Source organism: Strix uralensis, chromosome 1 (assembly GCF_047716275.1).
Source record: "Strix uralensis isolate ZFMK-TIS-50842 chromosome 1, bStrUra1, whole genome shotgun sequence".
NCBI classification, from domain to species: domain Eukaryota; kingdom Metazoa; phylum Chordata; class Aves; order Strigiformes; family Strigidae; genus Strix; species Strix uralensis.
This window is the reverse complement of record NC_133972.1, coordinates 43,879,524-43,903,710: the sequence shown is the minus strand read 5'-3', so window position 1 is coordinate 43,903,710 and position 24,187 is coordinate 43,879,524. Positions and strand designations below refer to the sequence as shown.

The 24,187-nt window shown below is 40.1% G+C and overlaps 1 protein-coding gene across 3 annotated transcripts in view; it reads right to left on the bottom strand.

Annotated features, from left to right (window-relative positions):
* Nucleotides 1–24,187, bottom strand: part of SLC25A13 (solute carrier family 25 member 13) — a 102,486-nt gene continuing 78,299 nt past the window's right edge. For all 3 annotated transcript variants that reach the window (XM_074863986.1, XM_074863997.1, XM_074863974.1), the window contains 5 exons: nucleotides 18,007–18,147; nucleotides 6,144–6,282; nucleotides 2,286–2,444; nucleotides 2,116–2,206; nucleotides 1–1,218 (listed from right to left, as the gene is read on the bottom strand). In XM_074863986.1, coding sequence (XP_074720087.1) covers nucleotides 1,029–1,218; nucleotides 2,116–2,206; nucleotides 2,286–2,444; nucleotides 6,144–6,282; nucleotides 18,007–18,147 — 720 coding nt within the window. In that variant the 3' untranslated portion in view covers nucleotides 1–1,028. The remainder of the gene's footprint in view (nucleotides 1,219–2,115; nucleotides 2,207–2,285; nucleotides 2,445–6,143; nucleotides 6,283–18,006; nucleotides 18,148–24,187) is intronic.

Sequence of the window (24,187 nt, the reverse complement as noted above, 5' to 3'; positions counted from 1 at the left end):
TCTCTTTGAAAGGTTTATTTCTATCTTCATAAATACATAATTTTCTAAACACTGTGCAAGGCACCAAAAAAATTAAGTAAAATCTTTTCTTTTAGAGTATTTTAATCTCTTTTGACTCAATGAAGTAAATAAGAATCTGAAACCACCTATTTGCCAATTACAAGCCAGCAGTTAAGGCAGGTACCATTGATACAGTGCATGAATTTTCTATTGCAGTTATTTAAACAAGCAGTGTTTTACTATAGAAGTGCATATACAAACTGAATTCCAAACACCAGCAACCCAAGATAGGCACCTAGTTATGAAACTTCCTTGTATGTGTAGTAGAATGCCAAAAGTTCTGCCATAAAGTGCAAAGACTATGGACAATAACACTTTCTTTTGAGCATTTTGATACCAGTAACATAATACAACTGCTGAACATTTATAAATGTGGTTCCCATTACAAAAACATGTTCCACATAAAAGCTTCATAATACAATCCAGAAACAGAACTTGTGCGTGTACATATTTTAAAAGTTGAAGCTGTACTGGCATACTTAGGTACCGGGTATATAGTTGCTGACCTCTACAGACACACACTAAGTTTATAACCAATTTACATGTACAGTCAAAATCATTCCGCTTTGAGCACCGTGATATCCACTGAGTTTTTCCATTTGAGTGACAATGTGCGACATCCGCCCTGGTAATCTGCAACCAAGCATTGCCTGTAAGATGAGCTGGTTCACAGCTCTCACCCAGCCCTCCCCATAAATGGAACCTAAAATTAGTGTCTTCCCAACACAAGCACATGTCAGATGTGGACAAATACATTCATGGTCCCAAACTTAAAACAACTGGTAAGAATTTCACAGTGATCTGGTTAAGGAAGCACGAAGACAAATGATTATGTTTAGGAAGAAAATTGCCTTAAAACTCAAATGAAGCTAAACCGTTATATGATGAGAAGCTAAAGGAACAAAGTATTAACCAATTAGAAAAGTGGCTCTTTCCCAACTAATAACAAAAAACCTACAGCAATAAACTTAGGGTCCTACTGCTGCAGCAGCCTTTGAGGTAGGTGGCGATGGCTTAAACCGAGGTAGGTAAAGTCCAAACTTGTTTTCAATCCCTGCAAAAGTGGCAACTGCCAATTTATAACCACCAACATGGTCAGGGTTAGGAGCAGGGAGCGTGATCCTGGATTTAGGTACTGGCTCTGATCCAGCTGGTTTTCTGCAAAATAATAAAAATAATAAATTAATTTCCATAGAGTAAAACCAGTATTTACAAAAAGCTTCTCCATAAAGTAGGCTGAATGAGACATCTGAGTGTACCTCCCAGTAAGTAACTAAATTAAATGCTACAATGTCATGAGAAATACCCTGTTTTAAAACCTTCCAGAACAGTTAGGAGCCTTCATGTTTTGATTGAGTATGGTCAAATCCAGATAAAATTTGTGGAGCATTAATCAAAACTGCAGCGTAGGGGAGAAGGGGTTCGTACGTCTCTGCTACAGTGCACAACCAATCCAGGAACCTAGCAGAGTTGAAGTAATTTTTGCGGTGGCTTTCAAACTACTGTCCCCAAAGTTTTGCAAATGGTCTGCAGCTGCTCCTAGGATCACATTGAACAGCAATATGCACATCCATCTGTACTGTCAACAAAGACGGGAGGCAGAGCTGAAGCTCCAACAAATAGGTTTTGGACTTGGTGACACCCATAGACTTTTTCTGGATGTCAAATGTCTTGCCTAATCAGGGCCACAGCTCCTCCACGAAACTAATGAGGATTAATGCAGAGCGTATCCTGACCTGGCACGTGTCACATTTCCCCTGCAGTTATATCCCCAGCCCGTTATTTAGCCTCTCACTGTCTCTGTTTACACTAATACAGGTCTCCAGCTTGAAATGGTGATACAAAAAGTGGTAACGTCTTCCTGTGAAATGGCCACTGGCATAGCATTCTAACCTCCACCAGTGTAGTGTGGCTTAAATGGTATTTACAAAGCCTTTGCAACGTGTCCTCCATAATAGCAAGACCCTGACTCTGACATGTTGAGGGGCACCAAGACCTACAGAGAACGAAGGGCAGCTTCAGGGTCCCAGGCAGATTCAGACACCACATACTTACACTCCCCCGAAGTCCACGTAAAACCATCTCTGCAGTAGCTCGTAAGTCACCAGAGTTACACCAAACTGAGGAGAAGATCGAAATACACGAGCTTGAAAGAAAAGAAAATAGTTCCTAAGTGACAAAACCACAATCAGAAACCACTTCATAACCAAAGCTCCTTTACACACCTCCTGCTCCTTTCCACAGAGCCTTGGGACCTTCCTCTCGAAGGATCTTTGCAAAACAGTCTACAACGCCGCTGTAGGTGGTCTGTCCTGCCCGGGCTGCCACCTGTAGCCGTGTTTTGATGACATCCGCAGGGGTTACCAGAGAGGCTGCAGGCATACCTACGCAACACAAAAATCATTGGGTGGGGACCACTGATTTGTCACATATGCTACACACCTCACTTACCCAGGGGTAACCGTGCCTTTCATCCTTGTAGCAGGAGAATCCGGCCACGGTTGATTTAAGTAGAAGCTGGAAAGGAAAACTAGCAACAAGAGGCAGCCGTTGTGGACGTGGCTTCACCCAGAGAGAGCTTCTCTTAGAGGAACAACCGTATCACATGCTTCCTGCCGAGCTGGGAGGCACGGGCTGGATTTTTCAGCACTAACCAGAAACTTGCATAGTTCATAAGCACAAAGTTTTTGGAGGTGAGATCGATCTTTCCTTTTCCTTTTCACACCTCTCTGTGGTTCCTGGCATTCTGGTTGCACACTGTGCTAGAATAGCCTGTACATGCACACCCCCCCCACGCAGCAATGGTACTGAGAACCAGATAATGCCCTGCACGCTCAGTAAGGCATGAGAGCTAAGGTTTAAAAAAAGGGTCATTCTTCTCATTAGGCATGGCAGACTGCTCAGCTGCAAGCCACAGCTGACATCCTCGGCAGAACATTTGGAGGAAGATTTAAATTTACCCTGGCAGATAATCAACTGAAAGAAAAAAATACCAAATTACCAATGGGTGGTATTTCTAAAATAATTTCTATCCAAACTGGGGCTGCCCATGTTTAGAATTTAAAAAAAAAAAAAAAAAAAAAGGGCAAAAAAAGCACTGAGACTGGACCCAAAAGACGCTGTCTCTTATGGTTTTATTACTTTTCCATTCTGCATCTGTTCCAAACCAACTTGGTCACATGTAGATGCATAAATCTCCTTTGCTTTTTTTTTTTTTAGGCTTAATAATTCTGTAACAACTTTTGTCCAAACCAGCATGGTCTGGCTTCAAGCACCAGAGCACCCTTCATGCAGATTGCTCTGAGAGATGTAAGCATGTGCGTGTCACCAAAATAAGAACTCCTCTTCCCCTCCCAGACCCCCCAAAATAACGCACACAGTGAACCTGAACAGTGGTCAGTCTGGCAGGCAAGTGCTAAAACCCGGAAAAGATTTCTGAACTCCAGAAATGTTGAAATTCCTCTTTGCTTAGCCTTACCCACACCAGGATATTGGTTGAGTCTTCAATTTAAAGCCGGACTTTTGTCCTTCAAAAGCTAACCAGTGTTTTCAAGGAAAACCAAAAGATATACTTAGAAACAATTCTGCTTACTGCCCATTGACTTCCACCTCCTTATTCCTCATCCCTTATTACTGAGGATATTTTGCAGTTAAAGATGTTTTTAATCCTGTTTTTAGGAGCTATGGGTATAGGACAAAAATTTACAGGTCGCTGCTGTGAGGAGTTTACAATCAAAATGAGACAAATGGCACAGCAGGAACTGACAATAAAAAAGAGGAGTGAGGGGAGGAGAAGAAGTTCGTGGAGGCTATAAGCAGATGGAGCAAATTAAGAGGGGTCCTGTAGCTGATAATGGAATCATCTCCTCAGAAAATGCTGTGGCACAACAGGTTGAGACATCTGGTGAACAGTGAAAGCCAGAAGCAGATCAAGATAGATGACATGCATGTTGCATGTGTCCCTGACAACACAAAAAGGAAGAAAATATACCCAGCACAAGCAATACCCACTGGCAAAGGACGCAGGTGAGCACGTGAGCATGGCCAGCTTGAACGTCCCAGCACCACGGGCTGTGGGAAGGTGGAGTTTCCCACACGCAAACGGAGCTCATAAACGTATCTGAACTCCGATGGCCAGGCGAGATCCCCGACCAGAGCAGAGACATCAGCCCAGAGACCGAGCCAGCGTTTCAGAGGTGGTGGGGTTTATGTTTTGTCTTCCCCTTGACTTTGTCGTGGCAAATGAGAGCAGACACAAATGCCCCCACCATGCTTTACTTGTACCAAATAAAAGAAATTCCTTGGTTTTGTAAACAGTACGGTGAGTGTTGTATCTTTAACACTGTAATTTGCTCATGAGAATTAACCTAGGATGGGATTCACAGGAAGCACTGGATAAAATTCACATTATAGCTAGTTTGGTAAGCGTATCAGCAACAATAAAGACTGCTTCTGTGCCTGAACTTCAAAGGGACGGTTATCTCAGTCTGCAATCACCTGACAATGGCTAGAAAGAGAAAAATAGGAAAATCTAAGAAATGACTTGGCTTTAAAATGCCAGCTTATGTTTCAAGTCTGTAAATATGATCTAAAGTTCAAAAATTGTTTTGTTCCATTAAAATGGGTGAGAAATAAGCTGGCTGTAAGCTCCTGTTGGGTGCTCGGAGGCTGGCTCTAGTTCGGGGTGGGGGAGGGTAGGGGACGAGGGGGTTTTAAGCACCAGTCGTTTGAACACAGCTGGTTTTCCTAGTGCCAGGACGACTCCTCTGGACTACGAGCTACTGAATACAGAGCTATATGCTTCAATAAGACAACATAAATGACCTTAGCCACATCCTAAGACCAGATACTGGTTATAAAACGTTCCTGCTCCTCAAGATACATAGTCCCATGTATAATCCTGACCAAGAACAGTTTCCCCAGGGAGAATCAAGCTTAAATTCAAGCAAGAAAGCACAGCTAAACCACTATCTGTACTGGATTCATGCCACTCCATCATTTTTCTCACCCGGCAAGTCGCAGCAGCCTGTCAGGGGCCATGCTGGAGGAAGAACTCAGCTCCAGCTCGGAAAGACCAAGCAGCTCCTGCTGAACACAATGGAAATACCTGCTGATATGAGCCCTCCTGCTTGCTACTCACTCCCCCAAAGGTTCTGTTGCACAATTTTCAAGCCCATTTGTTTCCTGAAGGGAAAACCACAGACATAGCAAGAGCAGGACTCTCAAGCTGCCCTCTACAGGAGGCAGCTACCAAATGGTTGTCGCCTTTGGGTGTAGAAGCTGGATGCCGTGCCAGGGACCAGCTACACAGCAGACGCAAAGGCCAGCTGAGGCTACAAAGCGTGTCTCTGTCTTTTCACTTACGCTCGGTCACACTCAAGTTAAATGCATGATTTGGCTCTCCTATCTGCTATGTAGCAGACTAAAACAAGCGAGTGCTCAAGATCAGACTCAGCACCTCTGTCATATTTGGGTACACTAAGAATCAGCAACCTGTGGAACAGCAGAAATGTTTTCAAGCTTCTCCACTTTGTTTTGATATTTTTAAAAATTAATAAGGGTAAAATCCTCATGAAATCAAGTAACTGCATAGGGTACTGTGGGTAGCAAGTAAATATCATCATTTTGTCATGTTATGTCATTGTGTTTGGAGAGCTGTACTACTAGAATGGCTTTTGGACTCCATATACCAAAATTCAAAATTCCTTTGATCATAAAGAATTTCAGAAATGCCATGATTTTATTTATAAACCATTTCAATAAAACTTTACCAGTCAGACACAGCCAAAACCAGCACAGTAACTTCACAAGGAATGATGATATATGATAACAAAACATCAGCACTTAAATATTTCCCTTTCTTTTACCTCCTGAACATGATGATTATACCAGGAACTTACAGTATCTTTACTTTTAACAGCAACTAACTCTACAGCATAGTAGTTTTCTGTTATTTGGGCATGAGGTTGCAAAATGCAGTACAGCTGCATATAGTTCTTTTGAGCTTTTCAAAGTTCTCACTGCCATGACTATTGCACTGCAGGTGCAATACAGTCCAACGAAAAAGAAATTTGGGCACTTACCAGCTATTGATCCAGCCAAGAGCAGATTTCCAGGGCTAACCCTCCCATCTTCATTTGCAAATGAAGCTTTCAAATGAGCATAACAGGGGAAGTAAATGGCAGAGAAGGGGATGTCACGCAAAAAACATGCCTTAGCACCCTGTGTTAAAAAAGAGAACAAGTTTTGAGAATGAACAAATTTAATATGATGAACTATGAACATAAGAGAACAGAGCAACATTGTATTTTTGTTTTGTTGCAAAGGGCTTACAGAAAAGGTCCTTTTTCCTCTCAAAATTTTGAGATCCATGTATTTCACCCTGCTGAGGAGTGTCTGTGTATCGTTTCTTGGTTCAGTAATTTCTGTCATTGCATTTATCTTGTCTACTTGTTCTCCCTCACTCCCTAGTACTGTAGTTATTTGCTGGTAATGGAGAAAATGTCATGTGTTGGAGTAAACTCTGATAACACCTTTGCAGAATTTTAAATAGTTGATATTGTCACCATCCACCTGTAGTGGGAGTTTAGGATGTGTCTGAAGTAGATTGAGCCACAGGACAGATCCACCCCCTCTCATTCCCACTTACAACAAATACTTCAGGGAAAACAGTGCCCAGTCCATGCATCTATGCAAGGCACTGTAATTGATAATGCAACATATATCAAGGGAAAGAGGGAAAGAAACATAGTAGGGCCATAACACTAACACTTTCACAGAACAGTAACAGGATTACTTACTTATGATTTTTAAAGTACAGGTTATCTGGGATACAGTTTGTTTCAAATAAGTTTCAGGTCTTACTGTTAAATTTGCCTTGCTATCAATTTGTGTAAGTGGTACAAACAGCCAATGAAGTTACCAGTAATACAGCTGGTTTCAAATCTGAGAGGGTGGCAAACAGGCAAGGAAAGTTTTGGGGTGGCAACATGCAATCAACTGTTTTCCAAGTAGAGGGGAAAGCAAAAAACGCCACTAGGGAAGGTCAACCACAATAAAATACCAAATAATATCCATGCTCCAACAGCAAAAGGGACTTGCAATCTGCCTTTCCTCAATATGGAGATCCAGAGGACACAAGAGTCTGAACACACCAAGACTGAGACCAGCAGGAAGGCACAAACAGGCGATGGCTTTGGAAAATGGGTAACATCTTTCAAGCTTGAGAAAGAAATGGTTCACGGATGAGCCTAAGCCTCTTCTCTTTGAAGCAAGGGTGGAGACGTGGTGAAACTGCTTGAGGTTCATCCATGAGCCCTCCTGGGGTGCCCTTGTTACTGTATTTCTCTTGTGTACAGGTCTACTGGGGCATGGCTCAGTGCCAGACATTTCACAGGGGACATGCTAATATTCACAGAATTTAATTAAATCTAAGGATATTCCTGGACATATCTGTAAGCTCAGCTTGTACTATAATAGCAGTTAAAATATAGCGCTTTTCCAAGCTGGATGCTGGTTGTCAAGCAAAGACACAAGAGCTGCAAGGTGTCAGAAAAACTGAAAAGTCGCCTTTCAGCGAAGCAAGGCAGGGGCAGGCGAGCAGGATGTGTGACCGGAAAACCAGGTCCTGCGAGCCAGTTCACAGGAGATGCTAATAAGAGCAGTTTGCAGTCAGAGAATGCCTCTGAGAAAACAAAGATTTACCTAAAAAGCAGCCATTAGATCTTCTAGTCAGACTTTCTGCGTGTCACAGACTCAGTTACCGAATGCGAGGAGCGCAACACGCTCTGCTGCAACCCCAGCTGCAACCCCAGCTGCTTTCCACCACACTCTCTCAGCTTATTTCTTGACACTTTCAGACTGAGAACTGACCGCTTCCCCCAACAGTCCATTCGGAGGTTAATGACTCCTGCTGTTAGGACCCTTTGCCTTGTTGCTTAGCTGGGTTTGTCTGATTTATGCTGCCAGTCGCTGGTTCTCAATGCCATAAAGGAACTTGGAGCACTGCCGGAGTCCACTGTTCGACTGCCCTGAATGGGGTTATCAGCCATGGAACAAAGCGATGCTAGGCTGGATTCTCCTCTCAAAATTACCTGCAAAGCCCATACACTTTACCTTGAAAGCACAGAGAAGGTGAATCTTTCGCATTCACCAGAGACACAAGAATTCTGGCCTCTCGTGCGCAACAGGAGCCCGTTTTACAGTTTACGTTTAATCTTCACATAAAAAGAAATGACTCGGGTTTTACCAAGTTCTGTATAAAAACCCAACTTTTTAATGATCAAATATCTGCACTGTATTTACCCCACAGAAAAATTATGAAAGTCACTAACAAAACATTCACAGACCAACATGGTTTCTTCAAAGATTTATTTTTAGAGCATGCTTTTCCTCAGAGCAAATCTCTTCACTGCCTTTGCCCTCAGGGCACATTACTTTTATTTTCTTTGCAATGTTGTCATTAAACACTGCACGCATTTTTTCCTCCACGTTTTTTTCATACTGAAATATCTCAACATAGTTAAAATAACTTACGGAAATCAATAAACTCCAAATGCAAGCAACTCTTAACTCAACCCAAGCTGCTAATATTCCCCCCCCCCTTCATTAAAAGGCTCCTTTTCACAGGGCAGAAACGGCATATTGTTAATATCACTAATAATATACGTAGGTACGCAGAGAGGGAGGGATGTCCATCAACTTAGCTCAGTGTAAACAAAACCTGGATCAAAACTTGGATCCACTTTAATAATAACCCAGCTTGGCTCCGGTCCAGCATCGCAACAGTCTAAAGTTTCCCCCCATCGTTCCGTTTAAAGTCTGGGAAAGCATGTTTAAAAGCAGGCCTCATTTAACTTCAAGTTAATCATCCGCAACCAGCCTAGGCCAATTAGGAAGGCTTAGGGAGATTGGCCACAGTATCTTGAAAAGCAAAAGAAACATTTATTTTACTTCTTGCACCTTTTTGATGTGGACAACGTGCTGAAAGCCAAAAGGAGTTTTAATCAATCCCCAGAAAGCTGTAAGGATCATCCGCCCAAGTTTATTCTGGCAGCCAAGGTGCAGACCTGCCAGGCATGAAATTGTTAGGAGATCCTGCACACCATGACATGCGCCTCCCTCACACAACAGCCAGTTGGCTCCCATCTTCAATCTCTTTAATAACCTTAAAGCTCTTAATCTCGGATAGTATCTCACTGAATAAACCAGCGGAGGAAAAAAAAACCCGATTGTCAAAGATTCGGATAAATAAGCCCAAATCAGTGCTGGGGCAGGTTCTTTAGCATGCTAATTCCTGCTTATAGCAGCTCTACCTGCAAATAAGGCTCTAAACAAACTATTTCTACTACAAGGAGAGGGTAATTATACTGACAAAGGCACCTCTGTGTCGGGTTGGGCAGAAGGAGCCGGCAGGTCTGGGAGACGCAGGCTTAACCTAGTCTCCTGCAGTGAATGCACATTGTCTAGTGCAGGGGGAAAAATGCCAGACTGGGGGGACCTAGCAGCATTCAAGACAACAGTGGTGCACCTTGTCTGAGAGGGTTATTTAATGCTTCTGGCACCTGTACTTACAGCCACCCCCTCTTTTTCTCCTTTACAGGTTTAGAATTTATTTGGCATGTATAATTGTTATTTTGATCCTATAGCTACAAACAATAGGCAGCATGTCATTTCTTGATCATTTTGCATTCTTCTTGGGCTTTACTACAGACTTAACCCTTTGGAATCGGAGCCCTAACAGCACCGAACAGGTTTTGTAACAGTCAGTCAAATATTACTGGCATTTGCTTTCAAGGGCTGTAATTTTTTCTACTGTAAAATGACATCGCCTTAAAAGCTGCTATAGGTTTTTATTCACATGTATTTATACCAACCAAAATATGAAACTGATTTAGTACATCAAGTTAGAGGAATAAAACGCTGATTTAAATGCTGTGCCAGCAATTCAGTTTGCAGACAAAAATTGTAGCACTTCTTAGTTGGAAGGGCTATTTTTTTGTTATTTTCAAATAAATCTCTGAAGAGCAGGTTCTCACATATGAGAACACAGTCACAAATAGGCACGGTGGAGGCAAATTAATGTAACTCAAAACTTTTACTACTCTGTTTTGTATGTTTATCGTCCTGCTGTAAACCCACAACTTCAAGAGGTGAAATAACTCAGCTGTTATCAAAGCGACCAGCTGGGAGCTTGGTACACATCCTGTCACCTGAGATTACACTTTCTAGGTCAACACACCAGGAGCCTGCTTATGAAGTTGTCAAAAAAAAAAAAAAAAATTAAGATACTTTTGGAACCTTTTCTGACTAGTTTTGGAAATGCAAACTGTGTTGGCGCTATCAGCCAAAGCACAAATCTGAGCTAAATACCTTCTAGTAACTGTAATCATAAACATTACCACAACCAACGTATCCTTTCCTCGGAGAATCATTTACTACCATATTATTTACTGTCTTCTTGGGATCACAGAATAACTTTGTTGTGCAAAATTACGGAGTGGCACTGTCTGTTAAGCTGTAAAGCACTATTCAGAATGATTATTTATAAAAAGAGTAATTAAACATTTTATGGCAGATATTATATGGATATGAGTTACTGTGATGTACAAAATAAGTAGGTGCACTTACAATGTGTATTTACATGAGCACTTTAAAGATGTGTTTCAAAACCAATAGAATATACATTCAACTGACTTTAACGAGACTTTATCCATATTACTGTGTAAGACAGGCTGAAGACAGAAAATATATTAGCTAATCTTGTACGATTACTTCAATATTCAACCGTGACCAGAAATTAAATAAAATCTATTAAAAATACTGAAAACCAGAAATGTATCCTTGCCCATTTCTGCCAACACAAATGACATTTTGCGTTAGGCTAAATGATATTTTCCCTGACTGGGATATGTTGTCTCTATATTTTTAAGAATAGCTGTCATCTACAGAACATCTGTAGCTAAAGAAGAATTTACTAGTCCTAAGCTTCCATGCCCTGGTGCTTTCACAGCAACAATTACTGGCACAAAGAAGACAAACAGAGGAAACAAATTCCTTCTGCAAAAGTGCTCTTATGTGCCTCCCCAAAGGAGCAGCTGGGTTTTGAGAAGTATAATGTTTTAAAATACTTATTTACACAAGAAGTTCAGAATTTTAGACAAAGGCAGAAAAAAATATTTGCTTTCTAGCTTTAAAGAACTACGGGGGTTCAACCCAGCAGTTAGCCTAACGAGCTGTATGTGTGTCAAATCTTTTTATTGCTGGAATTAACATGCATTTTTATTTCTAAGCTGCATATCATTACAGAATTGCTAGTATCTGAACACCCAGTGAAGGTGCAGTGAGTCTGGGAGGAAGCTTTGACTTTAAACTATTGTACTTACTATGATAAACTGAAAAAGGTTTTTCCAGACTTACTGGTCTTTAGCTCTTCAGCGGGGAAAGAAGAGAAGGAGAGGAGACCTAAATGATCTGACCTGGACCTCCCTCTATGCACTGTGATACCAATTTTCCCCCAAATAAAAACTTTCAGAGTTACAAATGTACACCAAGATAATACTGATCTTCAAGGAGAGTCTCCTCAAAGCAGTAGGATGGTCCATTCCACTGTGCAGAAGGATGAGCAACCATGTCAGAAGGCAAGCATGGATCAACAGGGAACTTGTGATTGAGCTCAAATGCAGAAAGCAAAAAGGAAGCAGAGGTGGCTATGGGCTACCCAGGAGAAATACAGAACCACTGCTTGGACATGCAGCAATTGAGTCAGAAAAGCCAAGGGTCAGCTGGAGTTGAATCTAGTAAGGGATGGGGGGGGGGGGGGGGGGGGTGTGTGCAAAAAGGGCTTTTGTAAGCACATCAGCAGCAAAAGGACAACTAAATAAATTGTGAGGCTGTTGCTCAATGGGGGCAGGAAGCCTAGTGACAAAGTACATAGAAAAGGCAGAGAAATTACCTTTGCCTTGTTTTTTACTAGTAAAATCTGCCCTCAGACCTTTACTAGTAAAATCTGCCCTCAGACCTCTCAGCTCCACGAGCTTACCAGAAAAGTCTGCAGGAGCACAGCACTACATACAGACAGAGCACTTAAGCCATCTGCACATACGCAATCCATGAGACCAGAAGAGATACCTCCAATGGTGCCAAGATAGCTGGCTGATGTGAGGCTGTTATTACCTTCAAAAGGTCAAGTCAGTCAAGGGGGTTCTGATGACTAGAAAAAGACAAACATCACACCCATCTTGAAGAGCAAGAAGGAAGCTCTGGGAAACTACAAGATGTTTGGGCACACCTCTGTCCCTGGGAGATTTATGACGCAAATGTTCCTGGAAGCCATTTCCAAACATATGAAGGGTAAGAGAGAGATTAGGAACAACCAATGTGGATTTACCAAATCATGGCTGACCAACCTGTTTGACAGACTTGTGGATGAGGGTAAGCAATGGATGTTGTACACCCCGACTATGAGCAAGGCTTTTGAGATGGTCTGCCATAGTATCTCCATAGCTAAATCGGTGGAACATGAGCTGCACTCTCAGCAGAATAGTGGATGATACTGAATTGGGGGAGTAGCTAGTGTGCTATAGGGCAAAGCTGCTATTCAGGTAGACCTTCACAGGATGGAGAAACAGGCTGGCAAGAACATTATGAAGTTCAAATCAGCAAATGCAAAGTCCTGCATCTGGATTGGAATAGCCCTATGCAGCAGTATGGGCTAACGCTGTGTGGCCAGAAACCAGCTTTGGAGAAAAAGTCTGGAGGGTAGTAATGACCAAGTTGAGTATGGGTCAGCAATGCCTCTTCGCAGTGAAGACAGACAGCCGCACTCTGGGCTGTAAGTGGCAAGGGATGTGATTATTCCCCTCCATTCAGTACTGGTGAGACCAGATCTGGAGTCCTGTGTCCAGTACAAGAAAGTCTCTCTAGTACAAGAAAGACGTTACCATGCTGGAGTAAGTCCAGTGCAGGGCCATCAAATCAGCCGGGTAGCCCATGGTATATGAGGAGAGGCCGAGGGAACTCGGTGTGCTCAACTCCAAGAAAATCAGGCTAGGGGGAGACCTTATTGCTCTCTTCAACTACTGTTCTTGGAGGTGCACAGTGGAAGGATTGGAGGCAATGCACAGAAGCTGGAACATGGCCAGTTCCCATCAGGCATTAGAAAAAGGGTGAGGTTTTTTTGGTTTTGTTAGTTTGTTTTAAACCATGAAGATGGTCAAATACGGGGTTGAGTTGCCCAGATGACCTCCAGACTGGCTTTCAACACAAATTATTCCGATTCTAACATCAAGTCTGCAAGTAGAGTGGAGGACAGAATAGAGAGCTCATCAGAATAGTACTGTGAATTGTTTTGTGTCACTAGCACAGTAGAGCACCATGTTAACATGTCAATGAATGACCCAAAAGAATACTGATCTCACTAATATAGAGAGGCATCAAACCTACACAACACAGCTTCTTGGTGATCCTCAAAAAGCTATTCATTTGGACTAGAATGCTGGAATAATTATCATCATAATCAATACAAGATTCACTCAGCTGGATGCAAGAAGGATTTACATAGCATTTCCTTTGTTAATTTGTTGACATGAGATGTAAGATTTATTTGTCTGTGCCTTGGTTTTCTCTGTTAATGCAAAACAGGAACACTGAAATTACCTGTATCAGGGGTGCATGGGCATTTTATTTTAAAATCCACAGGAAGTGCTTCATAGGCAGAAATTAATACAAAATATAAGAACTGAAACAACAAGCAGCAGATCTTGTTAAGACATGGAGGAATTTGCCTCACGAAACTAAGAGCGACATATGTAATTCACATCTTCTGGCTGCAGTTATAATTAATGAAAGTACATTCTTCCTTGCTCACTATCTATATAGGACTCTTAGAGGTTTTCACTCAAATTTCAGCACAGAAGATTCATAGGAACTAAGCAGATGCCAGATTGATCTATGGTGGCAAGGACAGCTTTCAAGATGATTTGTTTCTGCTGGGAAAAGAGAATTTTCACTGCAGTCCTTGCAACATGGTAGAGAACATGGAGCAAGAGAAACAGAAAAGCCATTGTGCAGCAGACTGGATGACCAGTCCTGATTTAAGGTTTGTAACTTATCAACACAGAAGTAAACTCACATCGAAGAGCAATGGAAACACTTCAGCTCTACTATGAGCTTGCAGACTGACTGGTAATGTTCTCATTCATCACAAAAAAACCAACTGCTTAAAAATATCTGTGCTCCTATTTTGAAAAATTATCATTATGGTAATATTAGTTTCAAGTCAACATCACATCTTCTGGGCTCCACCTTCCTGTTAAATATGTGATATCCCTCTGTTTATTCTATCTCTATAACAAGCCTATTTTTTCCACTGTTGGCAGTACAGACAAATCACTGATCTTTGCTCTCTGTGGATTTCAACAGCCAACACTTAGGTTGAGGGAATCCCTTTTCTTCTCATCTCAAAGCAAGACCTTTAAGGAAATTCTGTAAGCAACAGAGGATCCTGTCCCTCTGCACAGCTTCTTGTACTAGCCCACGCTACTTGGCCTCATCTAGACAGTGGCTATCTTCACCCTTTTCAGGGACACAGCACTACAGGCACTTGATATCCATTAATCCAAGCATCAGAAGTGAATTATTTGGGTGGTCAGTGGTGGAAACTGCTACAGAAAACTGCAGTCAACCCTTTTTATAGCAGTTTTACAAGAATTTCTATCAAGTCAAGTGGAAAAGAAGGAATATTATGGTCTTGAGCCAAAATAGATGGAGTAGTTAATTTTAATTGGATTTGCTTTCTTTTAGCCACAAAAGGAAATAAATAAATAAAAAAAAACCCAGAAAATAAATTCAGGCCATACCAAACAAACAAAAAAAAGAAACAAAAAAGGTTGTTATCAACTATGAAATATTACATTTAAATTTTGGATTGTTAAACAATTTTTTAAAAGAAAACTAGGAAAAAAATACACATCCATTTATTTAAAATGAAAATTCCTGAAATGAAAAGTCTAGAATTTTGCTTTCAACACTTGCAAAAGAAAGTTAATCTGTTGGTCCTAAATAATGGCTAAGCTAGACCAGTGTTTAAACAGCTGGAATACTTACAAGAAGGCCCATTAAGTCTATAAAGAAACTCACAAATATTCACAAATAAAACTGTTTTCTAAAGGAAGTATCTATTCTTATTCTTCTGCAGCAGTATGCATGGAGTCTTACTTAGATCTACTACAATAACTACATCCAGGGCTTGAGATACAAGCCTTGTGTCTTGAGACACAAAAGACAAAGCTAAAACAAAGAAGATGAAAATGAACAGCTCTTCAACAGCATGAAAAATACTGAGATAGACACAAAATCCTCATTCCTGTTTTATCGTTTTAAAGCTAATTTGACTTGTTAAGAGTACAGGCAATCCAAATATACCAAGATATTTCAGTTCTTATTAGTAGAACATTTATTATTATTTGATGTTCACTTGGTCATTATACTCACAAAATTAATATACTAGAAGCACAACCAGGGAATGTAGCACCTACATAATCTAGTCTCCCCTGAAATTCATTGTAGACCACTGACATCTCTGGGTAGCATTTACTGGGGCTGGTGACTTTGATACAATGAGTTATTAATCCCTACCTGGCCTCACCAGCGCTGCCAGTTTCAGCATAAGCATTCAGGAGAGGACTGCTTTTGTCTCTAGCACTGCTGTTCCACAAGCACCTCAAGGCAGATTAAAACTCCTCTGATACAGACTGATGGACTCCCCGTGCCATGAAGCCATTCGTCCCTTCGCCTGGGTACAACCATTCTGAGCAGCTACAGAGTGAGCTGGTCTGAGTTCAGAGTAAACAAGGCTGTAAGGATGAGGAGGCTTTAGTTTTAATGAATTTCCTGTTCCAGATCTTTATATGGCAGCACCAACACTCTTGCTGGCATACTGGAGAGGGGGCAGATAGGATTGCCTTTTTTCTTTGCTACAGTGCCAAAGCATTTGGTGGACAACAGCACCAACCTGCCCAGTGACAGAGCTAGCCGTGACGAAGGGTGCACCTGGACACAAGCGTTCCGATATGGCTTGTGCTCTGCTGGGTGGATGAATGTGATTGTCAGGTTAAGTTCTCTAGTTTTGTCAAATCAGTCAAGTTTTTGTAGGCGATGAATCCAAATTGGACATAAAAAAGGACATGAACACAAGGAGTGGGGTGGAGAGAGACAGAAACAGAGACAACAGAAGAGTTAAAGCAAAGCAAAACCCTTCCGTGGCTTTTTTTTGTGGAGGTAAATGGACTTAATGAACCAGCAAAACTGCATAGCTAAATAACTGCCTGTTTCAATGCAACATAGTGCTATAACCAGCTCCTGTTCAGGTGTATTCCTTACAAGTATTAACCAAGTATCTACTCTAGAAAACAGAATTAATAATACGACCCAATACATTAATTACATTTAAAAATGGAAAAATGTAGCAAATTCTACTCAGCCACCAAGAACAGGTATTCAGGAAAAGAAAATCTAAGAAATGCTAACTTTAGTAAACTAGTTCGTCTCTTTTTCTTATTTTTACTACTCCAAGTAAAAGTCAGTAGCTGCCCTCCATTTCTGCACAGCCTCAGGGATGCAGACTGTTTACCATATACATGTTTTCAGCTGTAAATGTTGACCTGATCAACACCATAATGCCATTTACTAGGAGTTTACACAATAGCATCAGCTTCAGTAAAACACCTAAAAAATTAGCAAGTCAATTTAAAGGGAAAAACAACTCCCCATTAAATCCTATTCAGACCTGCAACTTCTCTCCAGGCCAAAACATACATACATCTACTCAGGGGCAAGCTTCCTCTTTGTAATGTTAACAGAACAATTTAAAAGGACTGGATGCCTAAAAATGGAGATGGAATTTAAATATTCCATCTTATGGGGCTCATTTGGTGGTTTCTGAAGCATCTTCAATTTACAGTTGTACTGCTGTAAATAAGAAACAGAGAAATACTGCCTGCTGCACTGGAAATACTGGGACAAATGGGCAGTGTGAAAAGCTTCCTCCAGAGAAGTAGGCTGCAGAATCTGAAGAAACACCATGTGGTGCTCTGCAGTATATGGCACTCATTACTGGTTTTTTCTCAATACTGTGTACAATGGCTATCTCAAAGTATTCCAAAACCTTTCATACTCCCCCGTATCTAGACTCCTTCACCAAAAAGTAGAAGGCGAAATGTTAATCCTTTAAATTATTTGCAGCATACATCCTATTAGATTCAACAGAAGTTGTTTCTAATCTTGCTGCAGTCTAACATTAAACCTAACTTTATTTCTACATATTTACATATCTATGTGAGGACAGTAATGCAGAAAGTAGAATTGCAGAGTTTGTAGTATACACTAACAAAAACAGCTTTTCCTGATATTATTTGTGGCCATGTTCTTCTAAAGTAGCAAGGGGAAGCTTGCTTTAAGAGTTTATTTTTATGCTGGGCTCCCACTGCCTGTATTTCTTCACTACTATTGTGCTGCAAATAATTTCCATCTCCAAATTAACAATGACATCTGGGAAAGTTGCTGAATAAAACACAGAAGAGCAAAAGCACAGCTCCAAAACTGTAAGCTCTACATTGTGAAGCAGATGAAAATAAGTTTATTTTTACACCCAGAAGAACATCAGGAATAACAGACTAATCCTCCATGAACAATACTTGTACCTGCCGAAGTGAGAAAAGAAATCTTAGTAAGATTCACAATAACCACATGCTCAAAAACATGAGACAATTTCTTCCCTTAGTTAGAAATGAAAAATGGAGATATGCTATCACATAATAAGGAAGAATCTTTTTTAAAGTACAATTACGTACACCTGTGAAGGTTTCTGAGAACAATGAAATTATGTTTTGATTTGAAATATTCATAATTGGCTTTTAATGCATGTATATATTAAAAAAAACACCATACCTTGTAGAGACCAAAGAAGCCCAAGTCCCGTAATACGGTGAGGGCACTAACTCGTGGACCAGTAGTAATTTCTCCAGCCACCTGTAATCGAATCTTGACAATTTCCAGTGGATTGGTAAAGATCACTTGAGAACCTCCAGCCTGAAATTAAAAGTGGAAGGCAGTACATTAACCCATTACATTATTTGCAGTGTACATCCTGTTATATTCAAAAGAAGGCATTTTCAATCCTGTAGAAGTCCGTTAAGCAATTAGCAGAAAAGAGTTTTAGTATTCGTTAATAAACTGCAGCTCACAAGGTAAGAAACCTACACCAACACCCCCACACACAACTCTACACCCCCCCATCTGAGATGAGTGGTCAGGGAAAATGGAGAAGCAGCAGGTCAGCCCCTGCAGAACACTGCAGGACATCAGACAGACACTAGCTCAATTCTTGCTGCAAGAATACATTCACCAACACCAGTTTATGCAATACTGACAAGCCAAGAACACTGTAAAGCAACTAATGAAGTGAAAGGAAGAATCAGTAACTAAGTAAAGAAACTGAGATGTGCATGCCAGTACTTAGAAAGTGAAAACATACTACTGAAGAGTAAAAGTCTGACAGAAGTTTATTCAATTTTGGCATGAGTTCATAAAACAAAAAATACACGGATTCCAAAGACCAGAACTGCAGATATATTGTGCTTTTCTTAAAACCCCACTGAACTACCAGTTTCAGGTCCATTAAATGCTGTTTGATTCAAGAGTCTGAGCTCCACATCATTATTTGTGCACCAGGTAACAAAGAAAAGGTCTACAGACTGAAGGACTCTATTAGTCAAAAAACGCTAAATGTTTTTAACATATCCATTTGTTGGGAAGACATCACTCAACTGATTTTGAAAGTTAGATTTAAAACACAATGGTGGCAAGCATTTCAGACTCCCCACTAGTTCTTGTAAAGTTCATCTCATTCACAATATGTAATGTAGGGCATAACCTTTCTGCTACTCTGACAGATCCCAAGCTAAAAATCTGAAACAAGAAAAAAAATATAACATGAAGGTTATCTAAGAGTATTCAAAAATACTCATTCAAACTCCATCTGGCCCAAATACAACAGAGTGTAATTCTAACTTCTGTCAATTTCTTAATCATGTGGTCTGACAGCTATGCCCTTCTATAGGTTCTGAAATCACACAAACTATGCAAAGGCTGACCCTCATCCTCCCCACAACAAAACAACTATTTTTTTCTAGAAGGTAATGACTAAAATGAAATAAGCTGCGTTTAAAAGCACTTGCATCTAGCCATGTCTAGTATGTAAACACTACATGCACATCTTTTTTAAATTATCCAAATGTTAAAAGAATTAATCATAGCTCAGATTAACTATCATTGAAAATCAAAAATATGCACAGTAATATGGTTTAAATAATGCACTGAAGAAATGGCAAATCGCACGAACAACTATTCTTGTCTACCACTTAGACTGAGCATACACAGTGTGGTTACAAATTAAAGTCTTTACATAACCCCCAAAATATCCCAAATGTTTCCTATTTTGACCAGAAAAAGCATGCTCTTATGTAACTCAACTGGTTTTGACTTTCAAATTGGCATAATTTAACTGCTTTTACCAAACCAGAATCCTGGTACATATAAAACTGCTATTCTTGTTGCCATCAGAAATTAGACTGATAAATTATTTGGCAAATATGCTGACTTCAGTTTTGCACTTAAACTGAAACTTGTTAAGTAAGTAAGCATTCAAAGGAAAAAAAATGTTTCTTTCACTTGTCTACTCATCTTGCAAAGTCTCAAAATAAAATAAAAAACAATCCTGGAAAGGTCCTTATGGTGAATTACAGATTCCTATATAGTAAACATTTGGGTCAATGTATTACAAATATTAAGCATTCCCACATGCCATCACATATATTTTCTTAAAAGGATAAAATCCCAATTGCAGGTGATAATGTTCATTTGCAAGTTTGCTACACCACAGCCCTCCTCTAAAACACACTACTTAAAAACTCATACCAATTGATCTGTGTTAGCACAAATAAACTACTTTCCCTCAGTATGATATTCTTGCAGTTCATTGTGCCATGACTCCACGGGAAGTGTTTCTTTATTTTTCACTACAGGAAAACCATTTTAAGATTTAAAAGATGACAAGAAAATTAAGTTTATTTTATTATTATTATTAATGCACCAAAACACCGAGCAATTTAAAAATCTATAAAAATGTTTATAAGTGAATGCCATATTTAAAGAAACAGAAACATATATCTGATTTCAAAGGAGAATAAAGGCAAATAATTTCTGAATTCAAACAGGAAGTACTTCAGGTGCTAGCACGTATAATGTTTATGTTTGCATGTCCAACCTGACTGTGTTGACACTTGCAGCATTAGATGGCTTGTGGCTCTGGGTAAATCACACAAGACGACTTCTTTTGCTTCAGCTCGCTATTTTAAAAATGGGGATGCTATTATTTACCCAATTCATACAATCAAGCTTGCTGTATTCAAATTTTTAAAACGCTGAGACCTGCATGCACCAGGCATTACTAAAAAGACTGCAGGCTTTGCTGCCCACAAAGCAGTTCTGTAGAAAGATACTGGAAGTTTCCAGTGAAGTCTTTCCACAAAACTGTCAAGGTACTAACCCAGAGCTCCCTGAATAACCTTTGTCATCCTCTGAATTTGAGCAAAGGTACACTCCAAAAATCAAATGGTGAATAACTGAAAGCGATGAGCCAGACAATACCTGACGGAGGGTCTCAGTAGGAGAGTTTCTACCACCTGCCTGTTTTGTGATGGAGAGGAAGGCTAGTTTATTAGCCCGTGCAGAGGCAGTTCTAGCGGTCATAAGTACAGTCACCTGGTGGGAAGCTTTTATCACTCTGTTATTTAACCATCTATGCTGGTAACTGCAGCTCCTTACTCTCAAACTGGGGGGGAAGCAAACCCGAGATGGCTACTATACTCTCTAATGAAATTATTTCTTGTCTAGTACTGGTAACTCCTATAGTGTTATTCATCATCATAGTAAGCAAGTGTCTCATAAATATTAATGGTATTTCCTGGCAGTACTCCTGTGAGGAAAGTACAATGACTCTAGTTTTACAAGAAGGGGACTTGAGGTAAAGAGGTTAATTGTATGCCCAGCATGTGCATCCCACTAGCACAGACAGACACAACTTTTAAGAGTCTCCACGTATCCTGATCTCCAAATCAGTAGCTGGAATCACAATAGCATGGTTTCTGTCTTCTGAGTTTTTGCATAGTGAATGCAATGAAAGATATCTCATCAATCTATTTTTTTCCAGTCTCTTCAAGGTGCTGGTATAAACTGTTATGGAAAAAACAGACAAAATATCCTCAGCACATCATATCACCCTGCTCATTCATTCTGTTTGGCCAAAAGCTGAAGAACATTGCCTTCTTGTTTGTTAACCTTTGCAGTTGGAATTGTATCTCATTTTAAAATTTTGAAGTATGTTCCCAAGGTCAAAATCTGAACACTTTTTTTTTTTTTCCCCCCAGAATAAACACAGTTTAAGCTCAGGTTGCTCAAGCTTGATGTTTTCTCCACTAAATGTCACAAAAATCAACTTCATCAACTGTTTAATATATATAGTTCCCAGTAACACCAATATTTCTGTACTGAAGTTACAAGCTTGAATACCCTCAACTCTGAATTCCTTATCACCTCTTCCAATCATTTTTTAAGGAAACAAATGATCTGACTGTAAAAGCAAATCTATTACTTTTCAGTTATTATCATGTGATTAAAATAAAACTTGCAATTTTGAGTTACTTAGAGAAGTAGATACCTAGAGGTACTGCACAGATAACTATCTGTAAGAGCCCACAAAGGGCCCATACTGTTCTGAAAGAATTTAACATTTGACCTAATCACAAGCACTGATGGCAAGAAAATAAAAGGGAAATACCTCTGTCATCCAAGAACTCCTCATACACACGGAGCTAGAAATCTGCATGCCTATAAAATGTTCGATGTGCTTTAACACATGGACAGCTAGCTATGCATCCACACACATGAACTTTTAAAAATAAGCTGTTTTTTTCTTTCATTTTTGCAGTTCTTCAAGTCTGCACTTGGTATGCTATCACCCAACACCTCTCGATGGCAGTATAGTCTTGTACAGTAACACAGAACTGTCTATGGCATGCCTCCTTCTACTTTCCTACTTTACTGAACGAAAGGGAGAAGTGCAAATAGTTGAGGTATTTTTTTTTGTCTGTGGGGAAATAAAACCCACTCTATAGTGAAAAAAATCAGTTTAATAACAACCACTTAACAACACTCCAGTTTAAGAAGTCAGAATGTTTTCTACTTCTTCACGTGTTCAAATCACCTTGTAATAAACTTTACTGGAAAATAAACAGATTTTCACCCCCCTCATTACATTAAGACAAGAAATTCCTGTTCTTTTTAATATAACTGCATTTTGTGCCCTTATGAGATTAGGTAAGAAATGAGCACATCAGACCCAATTCTCCTATGGCTTTTGAAAACTTCAGTGTAGGTTCTGAAGAGAATACAGCTTGCAATTCTGGAAGAAAATTCTGTGTTTTTCATACCAGCAGAAAGTACCTGAGTCTTTTCCTTTCATTGCTAGTGACCATCAACTGTTCTTGTGCCTCTAATTAACCTTATTACCTACTTCAAATCATAGCCTTTTTTCTGTTCTCAGCTAACATTTAGGGTCAGCCTAGATCTTTCTTCTGCATCCCATGTAACTTGTCACATATTACCTTTTAAGGTTTCATGGATGAAGAAAGTATTACTACTACTCTTAAGACTGTTAATATTTCCCAACAGCATCACCCAGGGATAGCGATTATGGCAAGTAATGGCAACCATTAAAATACATAAGCAACATATTATATAATTATCCAAAATCAACCTCTGCAAGAAATTGTCTACAAAATCTTGGTTACTCATTCAATTTACAAAAAGATAAGCAGGTGCAAGTTCCAAAAATTTTAGTCAGCTCTTTATCACATTCAGTCATACTGAATATGGTACACTGTCCCAGGCCCTTACTCCTTGCCAACTGCCAGATGCAGCTTGTTTCCCTGTGCATTTGCTAGCATCCATTAATCCTAATTAAAGTCAAGGTTCCTAAAGTGCTGAGCATTGTACAGACACAAAATAAAGATTGCTCCCTGTCATAAAAAAAAAAAATCTAAATTAAAAACGCACTCAAGGGATGCAAGAATGGAAGAATTACCATCCTCATTGTATAATAAAGGGCAACTAAGGCACAGAAGCATTCAGTGATTTACCACAAAATCACGTACTAACTCTATGACAGAATAAGGCTTAGAAGTCAGATTTACGGAGTGCCACTGCAGTGCTTCCAACTACCTCTGAAAGACTTGGTGTTTGCATGGCAAAAGATCCCAAGAGCATCAGATGAATTATGTTGAGCTGCTGCATTTCACTACGGACTTGCCTGTTACCAGAAGAGCTACTGAGTAACAGACATCTGTTCAAAGTGTCTGTTTTTCTTATCCATTTCAAAGATGACAACTGTAATTATGTGGCGCTGTATGTCAAGGGCAAAGCACACTGGGTTCTCAAAAGCGTGGTTCTATGTTACCTTTTCTTCGATAAAGCAAGACTTCAAAAATCCAGACAAGCCACCTCATGCTATTTTCTGTCCTCTTGTCTGTGGTCCTATCTATACAGGATTCTGATAATGCTCTTTAGCAATGGGAGTTAACAGAGTAAATACCTTTTCTTCAGATCATGAGGAGATTTCCTGAGCCCTCAGTCATCTGCTTTTCACTACCCTGACCAGGCTAGCACAGAAACAGCTTTCATGCTGCTCAGGCAGAACTGCGGTTTTCTCCAGCTAATCCTTCTTGTCGTCCGAAGACAGCCTTCTCTTGGTCTGGCTAAGGTTTTACTTTGGGTAGTTCAAACAGCGAATACTGCTAGAATCGCAGAGTCTTGTTAATGTCCTAGCGTACATAAAATGTAAAGCAAGCTCCTTCAAACACTCATGTAAAAGTGCTCATAAATAGAACTGCAATTAGTCTGAACAGAAGTACATTCCTGCTACTGCTTCAGACAGATTTCCAAGACCTGGATACAAGTTGTGACGATTGTCCTATGATAGTACATTGATGACCTGGCTAAACACAAACAAACA